Below are 26598 nucleotides of genomic sequence, written 5' to 3' on the forward strand. Positions count from 1 at the left end.
TTCAACTACGCAGTGGCTCATTGCTTTACTATAAGTTTCGTTTGTTATTTTTAATATAATAACCGTTTTAACAAGAACTTTCAAACAACTGTACATCATATATAATTGATTTTGCATCCACTGTATTCTGACAGGCTTTGCAGAGGGTATTGAGGTCAGAAGAGAATGCAATTGACAATTTGGCCAAGGAAAGAGTTGAAAATGAAAAGCTGGAGGACATGGTAAAATTTTTAGAAGCCAAACTGTCTAGTGCCAATCCCTCATATGAAGAACTGAGGCTTCAGCTGGTTGGGGAAAAGAACAAGAATTCTGAAATGTCTGCTCAAATCATGAATCTGGAAGGAAAACTAAATGAAGCAGATGAGCAGTTATTGGACTCAGCTGAGTCGTTGAGTGAACTAGAGAAGAAAATAAGTGATGATGCGCACAAGGCCAACCAGTTTGGATCAAGAATTACACAGGCGACCAGAGAGGCACAATACCTCAAAGAATGCTGAGAAGAAGTCACTAAGCAACTGGAAAGTGCTAAAAGCAAAATGAAAACAATGGAATCTCAAATGCACAAACAGCCTAACAAGCTTGGCGACGTCTCCAATGAAAGAGACCTCCTTAAAGATTTATTGGCAGCGCAAACTGTGAAAACAACTGAAAAGGTTGAGATGGCCAGAAAGATGAAAGAAAATTACATCATTAAAATTGGGGCCATGGGAGGTGTTGGATAGGCCATGGAAAGGTTCAAGTTGTTAACTCAGTACAAAAATAATGAGCACCATAACTAGGATGTGGACTTGCTACTCAAGAAAGCTGCAGTGGTGCTAGAAAACTATCAGCCTAACCAAAAGTGGGTTATTGATGAAGAACAGTCTGAAGAGACTGCTGAAGTATAAGAATTGGCGCCACCAGAGATTGCACCTTTAGAGAGCAACATAACTCCTCCTGCAGAGCAACTGCTGGTAGATACCATTGAATCGCCAATACTGGGAAGTACCGACGCTCCTTCTGCCTTTGACGCAGTAAGAGGAGAATCTCCAACTGGACCCTAGTTCCTTGGGATTGAAGCCCCAGCTCCTCAGCCAGAAGTCGTGGATCCATATATTTCACATGTAGATCTTCCTGTTATTACTGAAGCAGTAGTGGCAGAAATTACGGAAGAAACTGTTAATCCCTTGATTTAATTCCTAGTTATTTGTAGCAATAGCCTGACATTTCGAGCTTTTAATTCTTCTTAATTTTTCATAACAAATAGTTATAAGTACTTTTTACTTTTGTTTGATCCTTTTTACGCATCTTAGAATTGATTATAACTGTGATTTAGATGTTTACATATATTTTGCTAGAACACCCTATTCTTGTCCCCCAGTTTTAGTTGGATTTTTAGGACATAACTCTAAAAGTCCAATTTAAACTTTAGTGGTTTACTTTTGGATATACTAGTTCTGTGAAGATGGGACGTTTACTTTCCATTATATTCAAGTTAATGCCTTTGGCAGGGTGGATCTTGGAATACAGTATCAAATCTTGACTGGTTAGACTCAAAGAGTTGAATGTCAGTGCCATATGGCATCGAGAAAACCGATAATAAGGCCAAGTGGCTCTTAAAGCTAACAGACGAACTTAAAAGGTTGATAAATCCGCAAGATTTTATTTACTATAGTAAGACAAGACTTCTCTATATAAGAGAAGCAAAACTAGCCTGAATCACAAGGATGTCAAGAAAATCTAAAAATAGAGTTCTGTGATAGCAGTACCGATGATCAGTCTACATGATCAGTTCTCGTAAACGTCATGTTGGTTGTCTACCGCTGACGGTGAGTTTGATCATCAGTGCTTATATCACGATGCAACAGAAATCCGAGCTTACGACTATAGTGTAAAAGGGTCATTGTATTAGCAATGTTGGCCTGACTTCATTTCTAGTCCAGGCACACCCTATGGTGGTAGCCTTCTACTGGGAATGAGTCAATCCAACCAGGCTTCTATGATGCTAGAAAAGATATCGAAGAACATTGATGTGGAAAACTGCAATTATTATGACCAACCACGGTCACACGTTTTGACGGTGGTACATTGTAACATTTTTGCATATCTTAGATATCTATTAATTTACATTGATTGTTTTAAGCATTTATTGCTGGGTCAACCTTTGTTCCCCAGTTTTAAATACATTTATAGCACGTACCGATTGGCGTAATCCTAACTTTCATTTATTAATGTTTTAACTCTAGGTTAATTGAATTAGACATTTATGTTTCCAATACATAGTAGACTTCTTTGTCCACATTAAATGTTCTCTATTGATTAAGAATTTAATCCTGACTCTTTGATTACTACAAGGAATTAAATTCATATTTAATATTTCGTATTTCAGAGGAGATGGGAAGGTGAGATTTTTCCTTATATAAAGACTCATTTAGATTGAGAAAAAGATCAATCCTACTGAAACTTTACTTCTATTATGGCGGCCTCTCAGAGTTCTGGTAACTCTCCATCGGACTCGGACAACTTCAAAGATGTGAGTTCCTATCTCCCCAGACTACCGGAATCCTCAACAATACATCACTGATTTGAAGGGAGAATTGAAAAAGGTTTACAAAGATATGGAAGACCACGAAGACAAGATTGGAGAGCTTACAAAAGCTCCGCAAACTACGGGGAATTCTTTGTCACAACTCTATGACCTTACTGAGATGCGGGCCATGGAATAGAGCACTCAAAAACTGCAGGATTCTCTCTTTAATCTCTCTGTTTTGATTAAGGAGACTTTAGAAAAAATAAATGAAAGTTTAAATATATGGTCTTGAGAGCTCTTTATGTAATAAGTTTTATTTTTAATAAAATTATAACTTTTGTTAATATTATTCTTATACTTTTTACTGCCGTACGTATTGCTTTATTACGATTATTTTTACCTAAATTTCGCACTATAATAGAGATTCTGAACGACTTTACGGAGAATAACAAACAACGATAAAGCTTTAACAAATAAAGAGAATAAAAATTCATTAATTTAAAAGAGCTTATCTATAACAATGGCGCTTCTAAAGTTTGGTGCCTGACTACCTTGTTGAGTTGTTAAACTTTATTTTGCTAAAGTCCTGCACTCAAAAGAACAATCAAAGGTAGTTGATGGGACTCCCATCGACACTCCGATGCTTAAATTAGTCCATATATTATAAACACATAGATTACTATGGACTGTACATTTAGAATACGAAAGGTATTTAAAGAAAGTCATACAAAAATCATAACAGCTTAAAGACAAAAAGTCAAAGTTTTAGGAATGGTACAACTTTAAATGAATGGCGTTCCAAAGATGTAAGATGGCTTCACTACTTTCCTTGCGTAGCTTATAGGCGCCATTTCCTAACACTCTGTCAACCAAATACGGGCCTTCCCAATTTGGACCTAACTTCCCAGCGTTAAGCTCTCTAGTATTCTGAAAAACCTTTCGAAGCACCCTATCTCCTTCCTCAAATGTCCTAGTTCGAATGTTTTTGTTGAAGTACCTTGAGACTTTGTCATGATAAGTTGTTGTTCTTGTGAGCACCCGGTCTCTGAGTTCATCAATTGTATCCAACTGATCATTCAACCCTTGCCAATTTCGCTGTTCATTTGTCCACTGGAATCTTGCAGATGGAAGCCCAACTTCAACGGGTATAACTACCTCAGATCCATAAGCAAGAGAAAAAAGTGTTTCCCCTGTAGACGTCCGTGAAGTAGTTCTATAAGACCACAACACCCCAGGTAGTTCATCAGCCCAAGCTCCTTTGCCCTTCTCCAAACGCTTCTCCAGGATTTTGATCAAGGTTTTGTTGGATGTAGAAATCCACCCTTATTCCCCAATTGGTACAGAACTCCTGAAATTTATGACTAGTGAACTGTGGCCCATTATCTGTCACAATCTCTTTGGGCACTCCAAATCTGTAAATGATATTCTTCCAGACAAACCTCTTCACGTCAACATCTTTAATCAATGAATAAGACTCAGCTTCTATCAATTTGGTGAAGTAGTCTGCCATTGCCAAAAAGTATTGTCGCTGACCTGACACCTTAGGTAAGAGGCCGACTATATCCATCTCTCATTTCATGAAAGGCCAAGGAGCAACAATTGGAGTGAGTCTCTTAGGAGGCATATGAGGAATCTGAGCAAATCTCTGGCATTTGTCGCATCGCTTCACATAATCAACTGCGTCTGACCTCATTGTTGGCCAATAGTACCCAGTCATTAATGCACGATGAGTCAAACTCCTGGCACCAGAATGGTTGCCGTATTCCCTTTCATGCAACTCTGTAAATACATACTGAGCTTGCGCTGGATCTACACACCGTAGTAAGGGACCTGAATAAGATCTCCTGTATAAATGCCCGTCATACACTGCGTACTGTGCTGCTTTAGCGACCAAGGGTCTTGATTTGTTCTTCTTTGCTGACATAACACCATCAACCAGATACTGGATAAACGGAGTCATCCATGTTTGGTCCGAGCTAATTGGGAAGACTTCACTGTTGTTTTAATCTTCTGAACCCTTCTGGCTTTTATGGATGGCCACTTCAAATGTACCAGAGGAATCGTCTGTCCCTGGTTTGTTTGAATTGATAACCTAAGGTTGGCTAGAGTGTCTGCATACGAATTCTCCGCATGCGGAATCTGAGTTACAGAAAACTCTACAAACGCCAATTGCAGTTCCTTCACTAACTCCAAGTAACAAGTCATCGTGGGATCTTTGGTTTGGTAGGAACTAAGAGACTGATTCACTATCAACTATGAATCCGAGTAAACCTTCAAACCCGTTACTCCGAGCTCCTTAGCCAACATCAGACCAATGACCAGAGCTTCATACCCTGCTTCATTATATGTTGCATGGAAGCCACATCTAACTGCTCGTTGAATCATACTTCCTTCTAGGGAAATCAACACAATTCCCAGACCGCTGCCTCTTACATTACTAGAACCATCCACATATAAAGTCCAAGCTTTGACAGCTTGCTATCATGCAAAGTAATTCTTTATCCGCTTCTGGCTGTATTGATGAAGCAAAGTCGGCTATAAAGTCTGCCAAGACTTGTGACTTTATCGCTGTTCTTGGTTGATACGAAATGTCATACTCACTAAGCTCTACTGCCCACTTGATTATCCTTCTAGAAAGCTCAGGTTTGTGCAAAATGCTTCTTAAAGGGAAGTTAGTCACCACTACAGTTGAGTGACATTGAAAATATGGCCTCAACTTCCTAGCTGCAACCACTAAAGCTAAAGTCAACTTCTCCAAAAAACTATACCGGGTCTCGGCTTCTAGTAAACTCTTACTTATGTAATACACCAGCAATTGCTTCTTTTCTTCTTCCCTAATCAAAACTGCACTAACTGCTACTTCAAAAACAGCCAAGTACATGTACGATTGCTCCCCAGTTTTTGGTTTAGATAATAAAGGAGGGGAAGTAAGGTAGGCTTTCAACTGATTCAAGGCATCCTCGCACTCAGGCGTCCACTCATAGTTAACAGATTTCCTCAAAGTGGAGAAAAATGATAACATTTATCAGATGATCTGGAGATGAAACGACTGAGCGCCGCTACTCTCCCATTAAGTTTCTGAATGTCCTTGACACAAGTCGGAGAAGGGATATTCAAAATGGATCGAATCTGATCTGGGTTGGCCTCAATTCCTTGCTTCGTGACCATGTACCCTAGAAACTTTCCAGATGCCACTCCAAAGGAACACTTGGTGGGGTTCAACTTCATATTATATTTGATCAGCAGATCAAATGCCTATTGGAGATGTTCGAGCTGTTGGTCAGCAGCCAAGGACTTCACCAACATATCATCGATGTATACCTCCATAGTGTCCCCAAATATTTTGAGAATATTTTGTTCACCAGTTGCTGGTACGTGGCTCCGACATTTTTCAATCCAAAGGGCATCACTTTATAGCAATAGATTCCCCTTTCAGTTATGAATGACGTCTTCTCTTGATCCTCCGGGGGCATCAAAATTTGGTTGTATCCCAAAAAAACGTCCATAAAACTTAATAACTCGTGTCCAGCTGTCGCATCGACCATCATGTCAATATGTGGCAGCGGGAATGGATCTTTTAGGCAAGCTTTGTTCAAGTCTGTGAAGTCAATGCAGACTCTCCACTTGTCGTTCTTCTTCTTCACAACGACAATATTGGCCAGCCAGTCAGGGTACTGTACCTTCATTACAGACCCATTGTCTAACAACTTCTAAACTTCTTCGTTAATCACTGTGTTTCGTTCAGGAGCGAATTTACTTCTTTTTTGCTTAACATGAGGATATTCAGGATTAACTTTAAGCTGATGCATTACGACCTCAAGGTCTATCTCAATCATATCTGCATGGCTCCATGCAAAACAATCGTAATGCCGTGACAAGAACTGAATCATTCTTTCTCATAGATGAGTAGGCAACTACACTTCAATCAGGAATTTGTGATCTGGAAAGTCAGGGTGGATTTGTACCTCATCAAGCATCTCCATCCTTGGCTCATCTGGCTCCAGACCGGGTACCTGGTTCTGTAGCTTCTATGAGGACTCATTCTTGCTCCTCATAGTGGTTTTGTAGCAACTCCTAGAAGAGTGCTGATCTTCCAAGATCTCCTTAACGCCACTATTTATGGGGTAACGTAGGACTTGGTGATAAGTGGAGGGTACGGCCCTTATGGCGTGTAACCGAGGGCGTCCCAAAATAGCATTATAGGCAGAAGGTGAATCCACAATTGAAAGCCTAGTCTGCTTGTTCAATCCTGGGGCATAGATGGGCAACATAACTTCACCCAATGAATGGCTCACCTCGCCATTGAACCCAATAAACGTTGTCGACTATCGCAATATCAAGGTTTCATCTAGACCTATCCCTTTATATGCAGCCAAAAACAATACATTGGCTGAACTTCCATTGTCAATCAAGATTCGCTTAGATTAATGTTGGCAACCTAAAGCGTAAGCTCCAAAGCATCATGGTACGGATGTAGAAGTTGGGTATCCTCGTCATCAGCGAAGACTATCACTTGGTTAGTGAAAGTCCCTATAGACCATGCCATTTTAGCAGCTGGGTTCGCCGGTATGAGAAAGTCCACTGATCTCTGACCGTCCAAAAATTACACAACAAGTTTGAGTGGCCAGTGGTGGCGGTGGTAACGCCTCTGGGTCATCAACTTTTTTCTTTTCCCAGATGGCCCTACCTCATTCCGATAGTAACTCCCTCAGATGACCTTTCTTCAGCAGGTAATCCACCTCATACCTAACGTCTCTACAGTCAAGAGTGGTGTGCCGAATATCTTGGTGGAAATCACACCACTTCTTAGGGTCTTTCCACCTTTCGGTCTCCTTCTTAGGCGGCCATTTCACCTCACTGCCCATCTGTTTCAAGACTTACACAACCTCGACTTGATGTATCTAGAGGGGATACTCCGAACAATTTTTCACATAATCCGATGCTCCAAACTTGTGGGAGCGCCAATTATTGTTAGGCTCGTCGACGGTGGATTGCTCCTTCTTAAGGCACTTATCTTCGCACTTTTCTTCTCTAGGGGGATTGGATGGTTTTCTCCTTGCATCCTCCTTCCATCGAACAAACACAATGGCTTTAACAAGAGCATCATAGCTCCTTATGTCACACTTCATGAGTTCTTTGTAAAACTCCCCATCTGGGAGTAGGAAACTTCGGAGTGCTTGAATAGCAGTCCCTGGATCATAGTAAGGTATGGATACCTTCTCCGTATTGAACCTAGCCAAGAAATCACAGAGAGATTCTCCCACTTGCCGTGGCAGTCGATATAAGTCATCAGAACACTTATGGATCTTCCGACTACTCGAGAACTGTATCATAAATGTCTCGATTAGCTTCTCGAAAGAAGCGATACTGCCGTTGGGTAGGTTGATGTAACAATGCAAAGCAGGACTAGTGAGAGTTGATCTGAAGTCTTTGTACGTACACGTCTCATACATCACATATGGTATGACGATCACACCCATCTTTAATTTGTAATGGGCCACATGGTCCTCGGGGTCATCAGTTCCATTATACAACTTCATACTTGGCACACTGAACCTATGTGGCAAATCCGTTTGGTATATGCTATCGACAAACGGAGACCCCATATAGCAATTAGCGTTGATCTTGGCCAAGACGGGAGGTGCTTTAGTTAATTTATCTATATCTCCCCTCAACTCAATAATCTGTTTGGTCATAGCTGCCTGAGGAACAGAAGCTATAGTGGGTCCTGTGAAAGGTGCGGCAGGAAAACGTGGTGGATGTGGGGGCCTACTTCTTGGAGAACCTGTCAAATCTACGGGAGATCCCTATCAACATTTTGCTGGATCTCTTTCGTAGCGGGACCTTTACCCCTTGAAGTAGAAGCATCATATCCCCCGGGGGTGGTGCCGAGAATGAATTGGGTATTTAAAGGGTAGGCCAAAGGATTTCTAGGTGGTATTTATTCAAGGTGGGGGAAAGGTGGAATTTGGACTGAAGCAGGATCCTGACCTTGGGAAGTGTTTTGATTTCTGAGTTGTAACATCTCTTAGCATAGCGCTGCATTATCGTTAGCCATTGACTCTAAGCGCGCATCCATCTACTCTCTATTCTTGGAGATGTCTTCTCTCATAGCTTGTATGAATTCCATCAATTGTTTTTTAGTGGCTTCGTTGGTATCAACCATAATTGGAACTTGTCGTGAAATCTTCTTAATTAAATGCTTGCAAAGGTCCCCCTATTTGGCGTGCCAAATTGTAGGGGCAAATTGCTACAATCGTTGAAAGGTCAACTTTTATCTTCGTAGGGTCTGTCTGCAACTTTAAATCCTACAAACGTCACAACAAGAACAACCGTAAAATCTCCTTAACGGGTTCGGGTGGTGCCGGTCGTGGAGGCTCCGACGATCAAGTTAGTATTTATAGGAGATGGAATACCGACTATGGTTTTAGTGTTTTGTCCGAGTGTATTTAGTAAAGGTTTGGTAAGTATTGTTCTTTTTTTGTTTACTAGGTTGAAAATTGCTCGATCCCCTCGCATATGGTAAAATAGGGATATTTATAAGAGAACGAGGATCGACCTTGAGAATTGTGTGTTACTTCCACTTGTTCCATTGGCCCAGATTGTATAGAATAGATGTATGAAAGTCCATTATCTCAGTTGTGTCAGGGTTGATAGGTAAGTAATGAGATAAAACTACAATATGAAATGATTATGACAGATGTTGACTGGGATGTGGATAGAATTGTAGGCGGTAATTAATGAATAGATACTTACATGGGAGAATATCATACCTAGGAACATGAAGCTGTCACATCCACAAATGTCGGTTGTAACCTGAATTAGTTGAAACTCCATTACAAGGAAAATAGTCCATGAAGTCTCGCTAGGACGTGCGAGCGCCGTCGCTATATTGGCGCTACCACACAACCGCCAATACAGTAAAGATACCTTGAGACCTAGTTCCTGTTTTTAGGAAAAGGTTACTGTGAACACAATAAAGTAAATGACCCAAAAGACATTAGCTGCAAGTATCAGATATGGTGTCAAATAAAATGTCAGACAAGGTGTCAGACTTAGTTGGCGTGGCCGTAACACTACTTAACTCATGATACAAAGGTTATATATGGGCCTCAGATTGGGCCTTAGGCTATAGTGTTTAGGCCTGTGGACTCAAATAGTCTAACTACATTTGTCGTTACATGACCCGGTGGGGTCACACCATTTTTGGCAACTACAGGACATATGTTATATGTCTTAAATATGGGTTCATACATAAAAATTTTGTCTGATATTAAACTGGATCCTGTTCCAAACACATAAATCTTGTCCGAACCCTAACCCGGATTAGTTTATTATTCGATTTACTTATTCAGATTTAAACCAATCCGCGTTTGGTCAATTAAGTACGTCCAAAATCCGATCTAGGTTAGGGTCCGAACATGTAAATATTTTGTAAACACGTGTTGTTGTCTGACCTGGAACCAATTTTTTGCCACCCCTAATTATAACTTTACCCTCTGGTGGTTTCTTTTCTTTATTGTTTACATTCCATAATGATGATGATGATGTCAACAAAATTGAGCTGAAGTTGTGTGACAATTTCGAGTCACCAAACACCTAAAGTAGCAAGTATCATAACAATTTTAGTTTTGAGGATAATTTTACAACAATTCCAAATATTTGTACCATATTTTACCAAAATATCTTACTATTTTCATTAATTTACCTAAAATAGGTTGGTCTACTCTTTTTTATTAATACTTTCAATCAAAGTTTGAAAACCAAACCGATCATTGAATCAAAAAATTTATCGGTTTAAGGTTCAAACGTTCAATCGGGGTTCGACATGGCTCAACATAATCTAATAAGTACAATAAAATATTATTAATCATTAAATAAACGTAAAAATAAATTTTACAGGTGTATTTCTTTTTAAAAAGTTTTGGCAAGTGTAAAAATAATTAATCATTAAATAAGAAAATATTTTTTTATTTTATTTGAAATATGTAATATATTTTGTAATGTAAATATGTAAGAACTAAGACTACGAAAAAATTAATTTAATTGTGAAACAAATTAGAGATTTAATTGATTATGTTTAAGGTAAAATGCATAATATTTCTATACGTAATTTGTCACAGCATTTTAAACAGCATAGATACTATCAATATAAATTGAACCAAACAATTCGAACACTTCAGATAACATAACATATATAGTATCATTTAAACCAGCCTATATTGTTGGACCTATGGTCCTATATGTCTAATTTTGATGATATTAAATCATTTATAAATGATAATGAAACATTAAAGCAATATTTGATTTATATGAATTGAATTTAAATGACTATATATTTTTGAGATAGTGCTGGAAATTAAGGTTTGAAAACAAACATACATGAACTAAGTTAGAGCATTAATTTTCCAATTATCATATCTTAACCAACTTAGGTCGAAATGACTTGAAACTTGAACCACATGCACATGAAGGCTTAATATATGTTCTAGGACTATAATCATGAGAAATTAAGTGCATCACATATATATTTGGTCATATGCTTAAATTCCGCCAAAACTAGGTTTTACCTAATTTTGTGCATATGTGTTCTTTGTGAACGTGGTGAACCAAATGAACTCCGATTTAAATGAAATTTCGTGTGCATCTTAGTTTCATCACTATGAACATATTTGATTTAGTAAAGTTCAAGAGAAAATGCCATTTACACTGAGTTTGCAAAATGACTTTGAATTTACACTTAAAATTTATCGGTTTCACTATTAGTGATCAAATTGCTTGGTTGAGTGACCAAACGATTTCCGATTGTTATGAAATTTTACATGGACATTCTAATACATATAAAATGATTTATCATGCAGTAATATGAATTTTCTGGGTTGTTTTTCTAATATAATTAACCTATGCGCTCTATATGAAGCTCTTTGAGCTTACATGCAATTGGGGAGTTCTACCTCCTATTTCCTTGTAGGTTAATCATCATTGTGGTCTCATATGGCTCAGAATTCAGTATGTTCAAGAGTGGTCGAAGTCCAGTTTCTAAGAATGAGCTTGGAGCTCTAGGAAACTATGAAAAATCCTATATTTGCCAACTTTCCACTAAGGCACTTAATCAAGTTGAATGAATCAAACATTGAGGCTATTGGTTGTGGTCTTCATGGAGATACAACTCTTTTCAATCATATGAGACAAACCTTGTCCTCTCTATCATTAGTGATATATTCTTGTTTGACATTTTCACTCAAGACATGTGCTACCAAGAAAGTTATGTTGGTGCAATCAAACAAGATCCTTGACATTTTCACTCAAGACATGTGCTACCAAGAAAGTTAGGTTGGTGCAATCAAACAAGATCCTTGACATTTTCACTCAAGACATGTGCTACCAAGAAAGTTATGTTGGTGCAATCAAACAAGATCCTTGACATTTTCACTCAAGACATGTGCTACCAAGAAAGTTATGTTGGTGCAATCAAACAAGATCCTTGACTAAGGGATCACTTTTGAAGTCTTTGATTCAAAATGAAGGGACAAGATGACATAGTACAATCTACATCCATGGTTGAGAATTAAAGAGAGTTTGAATGGTCAAGATTTGAAGACATACATTGATCAAATGGTTGTGCATAAGACAACTTTCTTGCTTGCAATTTTTGACTTAAAAAAGGAGCATGTGCAACGTCTATATGCTCTATGGTGGAGATTTGTTTGCTCAAATCATCAATGACCAAGATTAGGAGCTGCAATGGATGGTAGAGATCAACTCTTGAAGTTTGATCCAATGGCTGCAAGCATAGGAGAGAATTGCCTTTAAAAGAGGATCTTCCCTTTCATACAACTTGGAGAAGCATTTACAATCAAGAGAGAACTTTGTTCAAAGCTTTCAAGCATTCAAGCATCCATTGTCTACTAAAATCCCAGCTTCTTCTTGAGCCACTACTCAAGGCCTTCTCACCATTTTGCTGCTGCAAAGAGAGGGTGCTTTCACTTGAGCTCAAGGTGTTATTTCTCCCAAAATCACCTCACTTTACCTACTTGAAAATCCTACCCGTGAGTGTGTGATTGTTGTTATTGAAAGTTCTTCACTTAAAGTCCCTTTGTTAGGGCATATTACAAACATTGAAGTTTGAGGGAGTTCTTAGAAACCCTTGGTTGTAAAGTTTGAAGATTGTCTTGAAATCTTTAGTTTCAAGGGTGACCTAAAAACCCTTGTGAGTTTTGTGGAGCTCTTGAGAAAACCACATCCTTAGTGGAGGTTGAAAATCCTAGGTTGGTGAACCTAGGTAGTAGACGTAGGAGAAGGGTCTCCGAACTACTATAAATCGTTGTGTCAATTTTTGTTCATTGCATTGTTTGCATGTTGATTGACTAAGTGTTTAATTGTTTCCTAAACTATTTTGGTCATTGCAAGACCATGCATTAAAACTGATTTTCTGCCCTTGTGTGTTGATAATTTGCTTGAGGTTGATAATTGCATTAGTGGAGGTTTCTTTGTTAATTGTCATTAATTTGTTTAAATTGAAAAAGGGATTCCAATTGGAATTTGGGGACACAATTCACCCCCCCTCTTGTGTTAAACTCGATCCGTCATATATGTCACCATATATGCTACTATAGACACCACATATGCTACTTTTAAAATTATTCACAAAATGAACAAAAATTATAGCAAAATGAAAAACAACAGTTAGATGAAAACCGCAAGAATAATAGCAAAAGTGAGAATTTCAGCCAATTAGAATTGCAACCCCAAACCCCAGACGTGGGACCTCTACAATAGTCCATACACAAGACATTTTGACAAAGCAAGCCCCGTGAGAATCTATTGCAAATCAAAATTTCTTGAGAAAAACAAAAAAGTCGTCACAAGTTGGAAATAAAGAAGAAACAACAGAGGAATAAACTGCATAACGAGGTCTCTGATGATGCGTCCCGCCTTGTTATATCTTTTCACAGAGACTGCTTTCTTTTTTTCAGCTTCACTTTACTCTTTACATTTTACTTTTCTTAATTTTCTTTCACAATTCTTTGATTTCTTTTGGTTTTGTGTCAAGAGAGACGTTGTTCTCTTTTTCTTTTTTGGGTCACTTTAAGAAGTCCCAAAAACAAATTAGTCTTCTCTTTCACACTAGTGATCATAAGGAGAAGTCACAGAATTTCATTGTGCTCTTCTTTTCTGTTCTAATGACCCCAACATGAAAATTTGGTCAAATGAGTTCTGGGTTTCTTTCTTTTTCTTTTTCTTTTTCTTTTTTTGTGTGTGTCTATTGAGTTGATTTAGAATCTTGTTTTTTTGTGAGTTAGTGACCATGGAGGAGGTTGAACTGGCAAACAAGGCAGCTGTTGAGAGCTGCCATAGGGTTATAAGCCTTTTATGTAAACCCAAAAATCCAGTTCACAGTAGAGATTTCATGGTGGAAGCTGAAGAGGAGGCTGTGTTCAAGTTTAAGAGAGTTGTGTCTCTTTTAAGCAATGATTTTGGTCATGGAAGAGTGAGAAAGTTGAAGAGGTTTAGATCTTCTTTGCCCCAAAGTTTCTTCCTAGAAACCCCCAATTCTATGCCAATTTTGGCTCCAAGACCACTCCAAGTGCTCCCTCCCAATTTTCTTCAAAACCCACCTTTAGAAGTTGTTTCAAGGCCTCATTCTTCTACCCAAATGAGACAGAAAATGTTTCCTCAAATCCCAGTACTGGATATTAACTCACATATCAAGTCTTCTCTACAAGTTCCCCAACCAAAGCCCTCACAACACTATCAGTTCATTCAACAACAGCAACCATTACAAACTCTGCAATTTCAGCAGCACCCTAGGAGTAATAGTTGCATAAACATGAAGTTTGATGGTTCTAGTTGCGCACACACCATGTCATCATCATCTAGGTCATTCAGATCATCTCTGAGCATAGATGGTAGTGTTGCAAGCTTGGATGGGAATTCATTCAGTTTCATTGGTGTGCCTCAATCCTCTGAGCAGATCTCACAACAGCACAGAAGGAAATGCACTAGTAGTGGGAAATGTCATTGTTCAAAGAGGAAGTAAGTTTTTTGATCCCTTCTTTGTTCAGTTACTGTGGATGTTTCTTTGTTAAGTACCCTTAATTTTTTCTTTTGACAGGAAACTGAGGGTGAAGAGATCTATTAAGGTACCTGCTATTAGTAGCAAAGTTGCAGATATTCCTCCTGATGAGTATTCATGGAGGAAATATGGTCAAAAACCCATTAAGGGTTCTCCACATCCTAGGTATGTTAACAGTAAATGTTTCTGTTTTCTGCTTTTGATCTTCATATTCAATTTTTCATTTTCAATCAGGGTTGCCCTACCAAATCAATCAAGTTCACTAGATTTTCTTGCGCTTTCTCCCATCTTGGCCAAGCATATATATTTTCATATAGTTTGGGAATTTCTTATTTTCTTTGATTACTTGCTAATATTATAAGTATTTATGTGTTCTGCAGCTCAAAAGGCTAATAACTGTTTCTCTTATGACTTGCCAATTATCATATCAGATTATGGCAGCCCTGTAACACATATATAGCAGATCATGAAGTCTCCTTCGCCGTAACAGTTATAAGATTTCCAGATTGCTCAATTTTCTCACGGGCTGTTAGATTAAGTTCCATAGCTATTTTAGTCTATGCATGGCAAGGGTAGCTTAAGGTTTTAGTGACTATTTCATTTTCAGGGGATACTACAAATGTAGCAGCATGAGAGGATGCCCTGCTAGGAAGCATGTAGAGAGGTGCCTTGAAGATCCTTCAATGCTGATCGTCACTTACGAAGGTGAGCACAACCATTCGAGATTACTCTCATCGCAATCGGCCAATACATGAAACATACTGGGCAGCGTCCATTGGGAAACTCCTTTCCAAACCAGATGGTTTTCAATTGTGAATTACTAGTGTAAATAGTATCTAGTTTGAAATCTGACCAAATAATGTATTACTGCTGCAAGTCCACCCTAAATTACGGCTACTGTAAAATAGGGAATGAAAATTGTAAACTTGCTTGTCTTCAAGAAGATTGATACTTGCTTTCGTTTCTTGCATTGTATTACTTTGATATACTGCTATTTGTGTTCTTATGCATATGGTTCAAGGAGTACGTTCAAGCCTCACGCGTTGAGCGATACCAAATTTCTGCTATATATTGGGGCAGAAGAGTTTTTTAAACTTGCATACCTGCAGATCTTCCTCGACAGTGGAAGACCAAAGGCTACACTCGTATCCACTTCGGTGCCATCATATTAGCACTAACTTTTCATGATACAAAAGGTCTACCAGTTGTTGCAAAGAGTTGCTTTGCTCTATTCCAGGTTCTTGGAATATCAAACATGCCTGCAGTATTGCCATTGTTCAAACAACTCTCATAGTGTGTTTGGATTGAGGGATTTGGAGGGAAGGGAAAGATAGGTTCTTATCAATTTTCTTGTTTGGATAGCTTAAAAAAATTAAGATGAAGGATTTGAAAGGAATTGGATGGAAGATTTCATTAAATTTTTGTCAAAATTCTTTCTCCTCAAAATGGAGTCATTTGGAGGGAATGAATTACTAATTAAGTCATTTGTAAGTTAAATACTTATTTTACTCTTGTACATAATATTTTAACATAAAAACAAAGATAAATTAGTAAATTAAATAAATTTTCTTTCATTCCTTTTTTTTATCTACCCAAACATGAGAGAGACATATTCTCACTTCCCCTCCATTCTCTTCTTTCCCCTTCCCCTTCCCCAGTTCCCCTCCCATCTCTTCCCTTCCCCCCAAACTCTTCGCCTTCCACTTCTAAAACTCCACCATTTGTGGCAAAAGAAGTCAACACTTGCATTTCTCACCTACCTCCAAAACAAATGTGGTCAACTCGCTTTCCACATTTCTCATTAACCTCACACTCCATGTCTCAAACTTGTTCTCCTTGTCTTCCTTGTATTCAGATTGATGACAGTTCTTCCTCTTCCATATCCTTTCTCCACCATTTGGTGGTTTATATGGCCAAAGAAGAACCGTCAACCCCTCTACCCTTTTTCAATGAAGAAGAGCCAATTTTTCTAAAAGAAGTTCTTATGGGAGTCCTAGAATTAGATAGAGGCATTCATGTCTTTTATCTATATATTAGTCAAAGATTCAACTTAACTTTAAGGTAAGGAGTTTTAATGTAATTTATTTAAGGTAAGGAGTTTTAATGTAATTTATTTAATTTTAGTATAAAAGAGCAATCTTTCTAGGTTTAGGGTATCACGAAAGTAATGGAAAGAACGGTATTTTGCCTAGGGTTTCCGTTTGGAATCGGCTTATCGAGCAATCTTTGCTTTGATTTGCTTGGGGTTAGAGTAGAACCATAATGTGTGTTATGCACTAGATTTATTTGACTCTTTGGGATATTTTCTCTCCGATTGGCTTGAGTTAGGGTAGATTCAATTATATTTTTTCTTCTTTAGAGATTGTATTAGGATTAATTCTGTGAACTCGATCACACATATCTATCTTTATTCGATTCATTGGTACTTTCTCATTTGGATTGGATTCGACTTGTTAGAATATGAACCAAGTCCTTAACAACTTGGTGTTTTCATTGAGAGATTTGAAATCTCTTACTGCTTTAATTCTTTGATTTGAAATCAATAGAGACGAGTACCAACTAGAGTACCAACAGGGCAAGGTTTGAGGCCTTTGAGGAGGACGGAAAGAAGATGTCACGGACAATGGAGAAGGTGACTTTAAACCATTTAAGCATCATTTGAAAACCTTCAATCAAGAATTCGCACTACAAGTACTTTCTCATTATTTCAATGTAACATTGACATCCAGTAGAAAAATTGCACAACCTAAACTCTGCTCACAACTACTCCAGTTTACACATTTATTTTCACACACCCTCACAAAGGTACACACATAATATATAGAAGAAAAGTTTCACTCAAGTGTTTAAGGGTAGTGTCTACTCTTTGATGAACCCATAACCTGCAGCCATATGCCCACATGTCCACCAACCTTACTTCACACCAAAATTCTCATTTAATGAATCGTAGGGACTTTGTCGGGAGCAAGAAAATTGGCTAAGAAAGGCTCAAGAACACACAATATATCAATATAAATTGGATTCAAACTAAAGTCATCATAATCCAATCACAATTAAATTCAATGCAACAAGGATAAGCTTAAGGAATAACATAAGCTAGATAAAGGTACGGTTCAAACAAAACATGTGATGATCATGCCATATATCACAAAGTCTCACAAATAGGCATCCATCATAAGACTAATCCTAACTCCATCTAACCGAACCAACATATAGACTAACAAGAACTTCCACTCCTCCAAAATAACAAGTCAGAGTATCACTAATCCTAGTCATAATATCAACACATCAACCAAATAAAATCAGGGTAAGGTCTAATCAAGAATCAGATCAAACATCTCCCTCTATTGAGCCTTAAATCTCTGTTGAGCCTCATTCCCCTTCTTCTTACACGCGCGCTCCTTCTTCCTCTTTGAACCTCTGGTAGCCATAGATAGATCTTGAATCACGAGCGAACCTTATTAGAATTTTTCTTGAGAGACTTCAGCTTCTCTCATTTTGTTTTTTTAAGAATTGGTTGCTTCAGATTTATGTCCCCGATTTTTGTGTGAGCTTCAGGTAGCACTTAGGTCACAAACAGGTTACAAATTTCCCAGTAGTATTCTATTAGACACATCTCCCAATATTCAGAATTGTCTTCCTTCAAACACCACACTTAAACTCCTCTTCACCTTATCAATCACTTTCCAAACAACTCAAACAATAGCCTCGTGATGGAATTATATTTTTATGACTTATGAAACATGGCTAACATATCACAAAGATGGAAAGGTTTATCGCAAGAGAAGAATATTCAATCAAAGGACTAGGAGCAAAGGCAAGGTTCAAGGTAGGCCAAAATTTTCAAAGAATGCCTTCATCACTTTCAAAGAGTAAAAACTTAGCATTTACTTCAGATGGTCTAATGCAAGTTCTAGCTATACAAAGTCATGAAATTCATATCACACAAAATTTCTGAAGGCTCCTCACAAGCTAATTGGTGTTGCCAATAATATGTAAACTAACCAGACATTCATTGCAAAAGATCATGCACATAATCACACCATCAGTCTCAAAAGCACTTGATAACAATTCAACACAAGTATACCAATTCTCTTCTCAAAGCAATTTCAAAAAAATTTCTGCAAAAGCAAATTCCCTCTCCCCCAAACTTGAAATCAACATTGTCCTCAATGTTTAAAAAGAAAGAACAAAAAGAAAATTTGCGATGATGAAAATAATTAACAAAATTAAATGAAGGAAAAGGAAGAGAGACTTAGCTGATTTAAGTTGTCAAAATTGTGCTCCTCTTCCACATGGGTTACCTCCCATGAAATGTTAAATTTATTGTCTTCAGCCAAACATAGTCTTGGACTCTGTCAGAGATCAGTAGAGTGAAGATATATCACTTCATCCACGATGACTTGTACATTCTCCCAATAAGGCTTCACTCGATGGCTATTAACCTTCAATGTTTGATCAGAATCTTGATGTTTTAACTCTAATGCACCATGAGAGAACACAACTTGTATCACATACGGGTCATGCCACTTTGACTTGAGCTTTCCCGAAAAAAGTTTCAAATGAGATTTATACACTAACACCTTCTGCCCAATGGAAATTTTTTTCCACATAAACTTCTTGTCATAGTACCTCTTGGCTCGCTCCTTATATAACTTTGCATTCTCATAGGTTTCATGCCGCAATTCTTCTAGCTCGTTATTCAGCTTTCGGTAATCAATACACACTCTCCATCCCGTAGTCATTCTAGTAGGTATCAATTCATTATTTTCATTCTTAATCAGTGTGATGCCACTCTTCTTCGGGAGTACATGAATCGGGCTCACCCACTTGCTATCTGAAATCGGGTAGATCACCCCCACATCGAGTAACTTCAAAATTTCAGCTTTGACAACATCTTTCATATGCGGGTTCAATCGCCTTTGTGCCTCTCTAACGGGCTTTGCATCATTCTCCAATAAAATTTGGTGCATACACCTAGTTGGGTTGATCCCCTTTATGTCAGCGATGGTCCACCCAAGAGCAGCTGTCTTATGCTTCCTCAAAATTCGGATCAATTTTTCTTCCTCCCCCAAACTTAGATTGGCAGCTACTATCACCGGTAAAGTGTTGTTATCATCCAAATAGATGTATTTCAAGTGACTAGGCAATTGCTTCAGCTTCAAATTACGTGTTTTAACTGTTGAGGGAACAAGAGATGCATTAGTAGGTGTCAGTTGCTCAAAAGGAGGAGTATTCTTACCACCATAGGGCCCATTCAACTGGAGAACTTTGACAGCCTCCTCTATTCGGTCATCCTCCAAATCTTCTTCAGAAATTATTTTTTCATTCAAACCATGCCACCACTGCTTCAACTGGATCAACACTGGTAACCTGAAACACTTCACTCATAAGATCATGTGTAGTATCAACATGAAAACAATCATTATGATGATCATAAGATTTGAGAGCATCAAACACACGAAATTCCAGTTCTTTGTCATTCACCTACATAGTTACAGTCCCCTTTTTCACACTAATATTCGTGTCAATAGTAACCATAAAAGGTCGTCCAAGATTAATAGTTCAAGAAGAGAATCTCGGACTATCCTCCATATCCAACACAACAAAATCAGCATGCAACATTAAGTCATTTATAGTTACCAAGACATCTCTAAATTCCCTTTAGGTCTTTTGGCACTATGGTCGGCCAACTGCAAAGTTATAGAAGTCTCTTGGAGCTCTCCCAACCCAAGTTTTTCATAAACAGAGTAAGGTAACAAATTAATGCTTGCCCCTAAGTCTAATAGTGTCTTTTCAAAAAATTGATTTTCCACTTTACATGGTATGGTAAACTACCAGGATCTTTAAGCTTTGGTGGGAGTTTATTTAACAACACATCACTAACTTTTTCTTTCAAAGCAATTTTTTCATGGGCAACAAATTTTCTCTTTTGAGTACAACATTCTTTAAGAAATTTAGCGTAAGAAGGAATTTGTTTAATAGCATCAAGCAATGGAATATTAATTTCAACCTTATGCAAATTCTCAAAAATATCAAATGCCGTACAATTAATTTTCTTTTTGGCAAACCTTTACGGAAAAGGTGCAGAATCTCTCTCCCATTCTTGTGTCTCCACCGATGCAGTTTTGCGGCCCATTTGTAGTCTCTGTTTTCAGCTGCTCTGTCTTGTTAATTTGCTTGCCACTTTGGAGAGTTGTTACAGCTTTCAATTGCTCTGGGTGCCCAGCTGGATTATTCAAGGGCTATGAAGGTAATTCTCCCTTCTTTCTTTCACTCATCTCCTTAGCCATTTGTCCCACTTGGGTCTCCAATTTTTGAATGGCTTGAGTTGTTTGTTGCATGAATTGCATCATTATGGTCTCCAAGTCACTCCTCTTTGCTGGTTGCTGTGCAGGAGCTGCTGTTTCAGTCGTATTTTGTTCATTCCTCCATGAGAAATTTGGATGATTACATCATGGATAAGCTTGATTTCTCATGTTGAAATTTTCTTGCCCCAAGTAATTGGCTTGCTCTTGATCCGACATAGACGGCAATGGATAAGCTTTAGTCACATGATCATTATTTGAACAAATAGCACAAATAGTGACTGGCTTTGTTGGCATAGAAGCTTTCACATTCATTCCCTTCATAGCGTCAACAATCATGTCAATTTTTCGAATGATATTTCCCATCTCAACTTGTACCATAGTGTCGGTACTTACTTCGTACATGCCTTGCTTCCTTGTTGAACTTCTACCCCTTGTAGAAAATTGTTAGGAGTCTTCGCTCAAGTCTTCGAATAGCTCCATTGCTTCCTCACTATTTTTCCGCATTAACACTCCATTACAAGCTGAATCAACCTTCATCCTATTAATCTCATTCAAACCTTCACAGAAGTGAAGTACAACATCATTCTTATGTAAATTATGAGTTGGGCAACGAGTCAAACGGCTTTTGAAATCTTTCCAAGCATCATAGAATAAATCGTCGTCTTTGTGCTGAAAATTTTGAATTTCTCGCACTAGCTATTTGATCCTATGAGTTGGAAAAAAATTCCTTCGACAATTTAGTAGCCATCTGCTCCCATGTGCCAATGGTACCTACTTCAATAGAATTATACCACATCTTGACTCCTTCTCTAAGAGTGAATGGGAAGAGTATCAATTTCAGATTATTGGTAGTTATTCCTGTCATATGCTGGGTGCGACAAAGATCAGTAAAATCCTTCAGATGTTGATGGGGATCTTCATCAAACCGCCCCTCATAATGTGGCACAGAATTCAGCAATTGGGGGTGATAAGCTCACACTAGCTGCTCCCATAGGTTGGTATGTGATACATGATGGTTGGGCAATATTCTATGGGATATATCTGTTCATCATGGGTATCCGTGTATTCCCCTCGGCATTCCCAGAACCACCGTCAGCTTGAATCTCTCGATTAGGTGGATCTTCAGCCATGTTTCTTTGTCTCAATGCTCTAGCTATTCTTTCAATTTTTGGGTCAAAATCTTTTAGTGGCGTATGCTGAGAACGAGTATTCACCATGCAATTTTAAGAGACAAGTTTGTATTTGCAAAAGAAATTAATTGAAGTACGTTTAAGTAGTAAAAATAAACTAAATAAATAAATACACACTACTACCATAAAAACAATCGATAATGAACTTAACAGTCCCCGACAATGGCATCAAAAACTTGATCGATATTTTTTATCACAATTCACAAGAAATACTTACAATTAATACCGATGGGTTTAACCCACATGCAAGTGTACATGCCGAAAGACAATAAAATAGTGAATGGGGTCGAATCCACGAAGACTGTATTAATTACTAACTGACTACCAACAATAGTGTAAATTAAATCTTAGATGCTTCTATTATTAACTAACAAAATAAAATTGAACCAAATATCAATGGATGAAAACTAGCTTGGGTTTGGCGTGTCAACTACCTCCACCTGTGCACACAAATTAATACGCAATCACACAATTTAAAAGTTTAACAATGTCAATTGAAAGGCTTTTGTCCAGCTACAGTCAATCAAATTTCCCTAAACAACGATCCTGACTTTGGTCCAGTTGCAAGATCTTTTCTTATCAAAGGAGCCTTGGTTGGTCTATCCTAAGAGTTTCCCAAGACAAGCATAGGCACTAAGAAATCGACAACTGCACAATCTAGGATAATGGTCTATTACCCAATCAATCATGTCCTATGTTTCCAAAACTTTGATCTTACGCAAGTTCTTGTTACTTCGTCAAACACCGGGTCATGGTCAGCAGAATATGTTAAACTAACAATTCCTAGAATTATGATGTTGATTAGGCATGCATAATAATAGGAAACAAACAATCAATCCAGAGAACATATAATTAAACTTAGTCTGATTGTCAATCAAATCTGTGCACAAGATTTTTGATGGAAGAACTTACCAAACCCTAACTAGAAAAGAGTTTAGTTACACATAATCATAATAAAAACCATAAAAATACTTATTAACAATGTTCGAATCAATGGGAGAATTGAGATTTGCCGAAGGATCTGGACTGCCAAGTCTGATATGCCTCCTCCTTCTTGCCGCACTCTCTATCTAAATTAGGTCTCTGTTTTCTTCTTCAGCAGTAGTAACGTGTCTTTTCTCCAACACAAAAGCCCCCTTATATAGATTTGAAACCCTATAATGGCCCAGCTGTATTTGCCACATCAGCAACTTAAACGTGCAAAACTGATTCTCCCGTTCTGCGGCCGCAATAGGTTGCAAAACAGGTTACAAATTCTATCCAGTGACAGCTTTATTCTCCAACAGTACCTGTTCATAAAAACACCAATATGGACAGTATTTTGCACTACTCAACATAGAAAAATAGCAACTTTAAGCCCAAAAAAATAGTTGTATTTTACACCTAACAATGACCATGACGATGGTGTAAATTCACAATGACCCTCATACGAGTTGAAGAGAGAGAACACTGAGTTGAGGAGATAAAGTAGACAATATATTAAATGGTTGGAATGAAGGATGGTCGAACAACTATTGGAGACAAGAGATCTGAGGAGATCTTAAGGAGAACTGCCATATTCATGCATTCGGGTAATAGATAGAGGTAGAAAATTTGGAGAGAGACGGTGAACTCATGGTGAAGGGTAGGATTCGATTATAAGAAGAATAGGAAGTGGAGTTGAAGAGGAGAGATGGCTCAATGTTGAAGGAAATCAATCTAGAGCCTCAGGCCACGAGAGGAGTCGATAGGGAAGTCAATACTATGAAGAGGATGGAGAACTATGGTTACGAGAAAAAACCTCAAAGACAAGACTGAGAGCCTTATGGACGAAGGCAATACCACGAAGGGAGAGCAAATTTGAGGAATGAGGATGACAAATAATGGGAAACAAGAAACGGGACCAAGCTTATGACAGAAGAACTAAGAATCCAAAAGTAGTATTTTCTCTCTTTAGTGGCGGAGACCCACATGAATGGTTGGACAAGGCAGAGCATTATTTTCATATCTATAAGCTATCGAGATAGGACAGGGTGGCTACTACTCATTTCTATTAGGATGGCAAAGCGAGTATATGGTGGCGATGGATCAAAGGCCAATATAAGCAGGACAAAAGAAGGTTAGGGTGGATGTCATTTGAACATGAGTTTATGGCTCAGTGGGGACCATCATTCATGGCCAACGATCATGGACAACTTGCAAAGTTGAAGTAGGAGGTCAAGGTCTAAGACTACATAGAGGACTTTTGGTAGCTACAGAGCTTGGTTAGTGGTTGGTCTGAGGAAGCACTACTCGGGGCATTCATTGGCGGATTGAAGTCTGGGTTGGCTAGGGAGCTCAAGCTCAATCAACCGGGGAGACTATAGGAGGCTACGAGAATGACACGGAATGCTTGTCCTAGAATTCTAGGTTGATTTGGATTACTATTTTAGTTTTAACTTTTATTTTGTTTAGAAGTTATTTGGTTAGTTCTATTCCTAGTCAATTTGCTTAGTTCTATTCCTACTTAGTGTAGGGGTCAAAGTCAACCTCAACAAATTATATGGGTCATGTTCAACCCAACAACAACATAAAAGCCCAACAGAGGCTAGGGCCCCGAAGCCCAACAACATAAAACAGATCAGAACTCACTGTCCAAAAAGGACTTGGTCTTATCAAGGCAGTACAAAGCCGATGCAAATAAGGCCGAACCAATAACTAAGGGATGAATCCGAAGATAAGGCAGTTCCTCGTTAAATGGTGACAGCCAAAACTAGTGCAAACTACTCCAAACTACCGTAAACTCCTCCAAACTGCTATGAACTTCTCTAACTGCCACAACTACTGGTAACTGCTCAAGAAAAGCATTAAAGGAGTTCATTTGGAGGGTGGAGGGGGGATTGGGATTCGGATAGAGATTTCTTACTCGCACTGTATTCACGAGTGATAAATAAAATACCATATCATTCTGCACCGTGGACCTAGGCTAAAAGCCGAACCACGTAAAATCTCTCTGTTTTGTCTTCTTTTTGCCCATTCATTCTCCACAATTCGATTGTCGATAATTTACATCAACAATTTGGCGCGCCAGATAGGGGGAGCAGATAGTATTATCACAATGACAAACGCAGAAGATTCATGAGATGATGTTGTAAGCGAGAAGATGAAAGCTTTGATTCAACGCTTCGACGAACATGAAAGAAGGGTCCAACAGTTGGAGCAAGAAAACTTGACTGTTCGAAGAGAAAATCAAAAGCTACTTGATCTTATGAATCAACCTTCAAGTCCATATGTAACCAGAACCGTCCCTGCAAGTACTATCCCAAGTACTTCTGTTCGACTCAATGATGGACAAACAACGCAAATTCCCAACGCAAGTGTTCCCTTGCCAGGATTTGTGCATCAGACGGAATCATCATTGGCATCAACATCAACTCAGTTTCTGAGGCCAACGACACAATCCATGGCACCACTGTTTCCTATACCAACGTCGTCTTCGGCTATCCCAACAATTGGTGCTTGGTCAAACATAACTACAACATTGCCAGAAATTGCAACGCAGTAGAGTGTCAATAAAAGACTAGAAGAAATGGAATCAGCCTTCTTCAGGATACCAGGCATGCCACCACCTATAAAGAAAAATCGTACTTTCCTCAAATCTCCATTTGTTCATGCCATTGCCATGAAAGAGCTCCCAAAGAAATTCATCATACCACATATTAAACCTTATGATGGTACCACTGATCCAGAAGATCATGTGGATCAATATAGTCAACAATTGACTCTGGTATCATACCCATTCAACAAGCATGAAGCATGCAGGTGCCGAGGATTTAGTTTAACCTTGGTGGGACCTCCTTTGAAGTGGTATCTTAATCTTCCAGAAGGGCAAATCGCTTCATTCGCACAATTGGTCGATGTATTTGTTGAACAGTTTGCAAGCAGCAGGAAAATAATTCCAACATCGGATGATCTATATCGACTGCGACAAAAGCAAGGAGAATCTCTACGATCATTCTTGACGAGATTCAATAAAGAAAAATTGGAAATTCCGGGATGTTAGATGAAATTGCGATCAATGCATTTCGTATGACTCTTCTACCTGGAAGCAAATTATACGGAAAGCTTACCTGTTATCCATGTAAGTCTTTTCAAGAAGTTCAGGCAAGAGCAAGCGTTCAAAATAAATGGGAGGAAGATGAAGGAAGGCTTCCAGAGCGACTAACAGAGCAACCGAAGAGATCTTAGCAAAAGCAAACAAGTTCAGAAGCTCTGCGATATCCTCGCAAAGATCCTAAACTGATCGATTTCAAGAAGAAACCTCGATCTCCTGAATACAATTTGGTAATTCCACCAAATGAAATCTTATCAGTGCTGAAGAAAATGGGAGATGCTGTTAGATGGCCCGACAAATTACGTAAACCGCTAGACCAACGGGATACTTCCAGATGGTGTGAGTTTCATAACGATTACGGGCATACAACAGACGACTGTTTCACCCTAAAAAAAGAAGTAACTCAATTACTTAAGAAAGGTTATCTTCGAGATTTACTA

The 26598-nt window shown here is 38.4% G+C and overlaps 1 protein-coding gene across 1 annotated transcript; it reads left to right on the plus strand.

Moving 5' to 3' along the window:
- The first annotated feature begins 13405 nt into the window (after positions 1–13405).
- On the plus strand, positions 13406–15551 carry LOC120010272 (probable WRKY transcription factor 74). The gene is made up of 3 exons (XM_038861028.1): positions 13406–14545; positions 14625–14750; positions 15193–15551. Exons 1-3 carry the CDS (start codon positions 13818–13820, stop codon positions 15338–15340), a joined length of 1002 nt encoding a protein of 333 aa, XP_038716956.1. The 5' UTR covers positions 13406–13817; the 3' UTR covers positions 15341–15551.
- The last annotated feature ends 11047 nt before the right edge of the window (positions 15552–26598 follow it).

Source organism: Tripterygium wilfordii, chromosome 12 (assembly GCF_013401445.1).
Source record: "Tripterygium wilfordii isolate XIE 37 chromosome 12, ASM1340144v1, whole genome shotgun sequence".
NCBI classification, from domain to species: domain Eukaryota; kingdom Viridiplantae; phylum Streptophyta; class Magnoliopsida; order Celastrales; family Celastraceae; genus Tripterygium; species Tripterygium wilfordii.

Bases quoted from the DNA above. Each gene is read 5' to 3' on its own strand.
- LOC120010272 (XM_038861028.1), top strand. From the start codon at position 13,818: ATGGAGGAGGTTGAACTGGCAAACAAGGCAGCTGTTGAGAGCTGCCAT. The intron at 14,546-14,624 runs GTAAGTTTTTTG...TTCTTTTGACAG, and splicing joins TGTCATTGTTCAAAGAGGAA to GAAACTGAGGGTGAAGAGAT. The intron at 14,751-15,192 runs GTATGTTAACAG...TTTCATTTTCAG, and splicing joins AAGGGTTCTCCACATCCTAG to GGGATACTACAAATGTAGCA.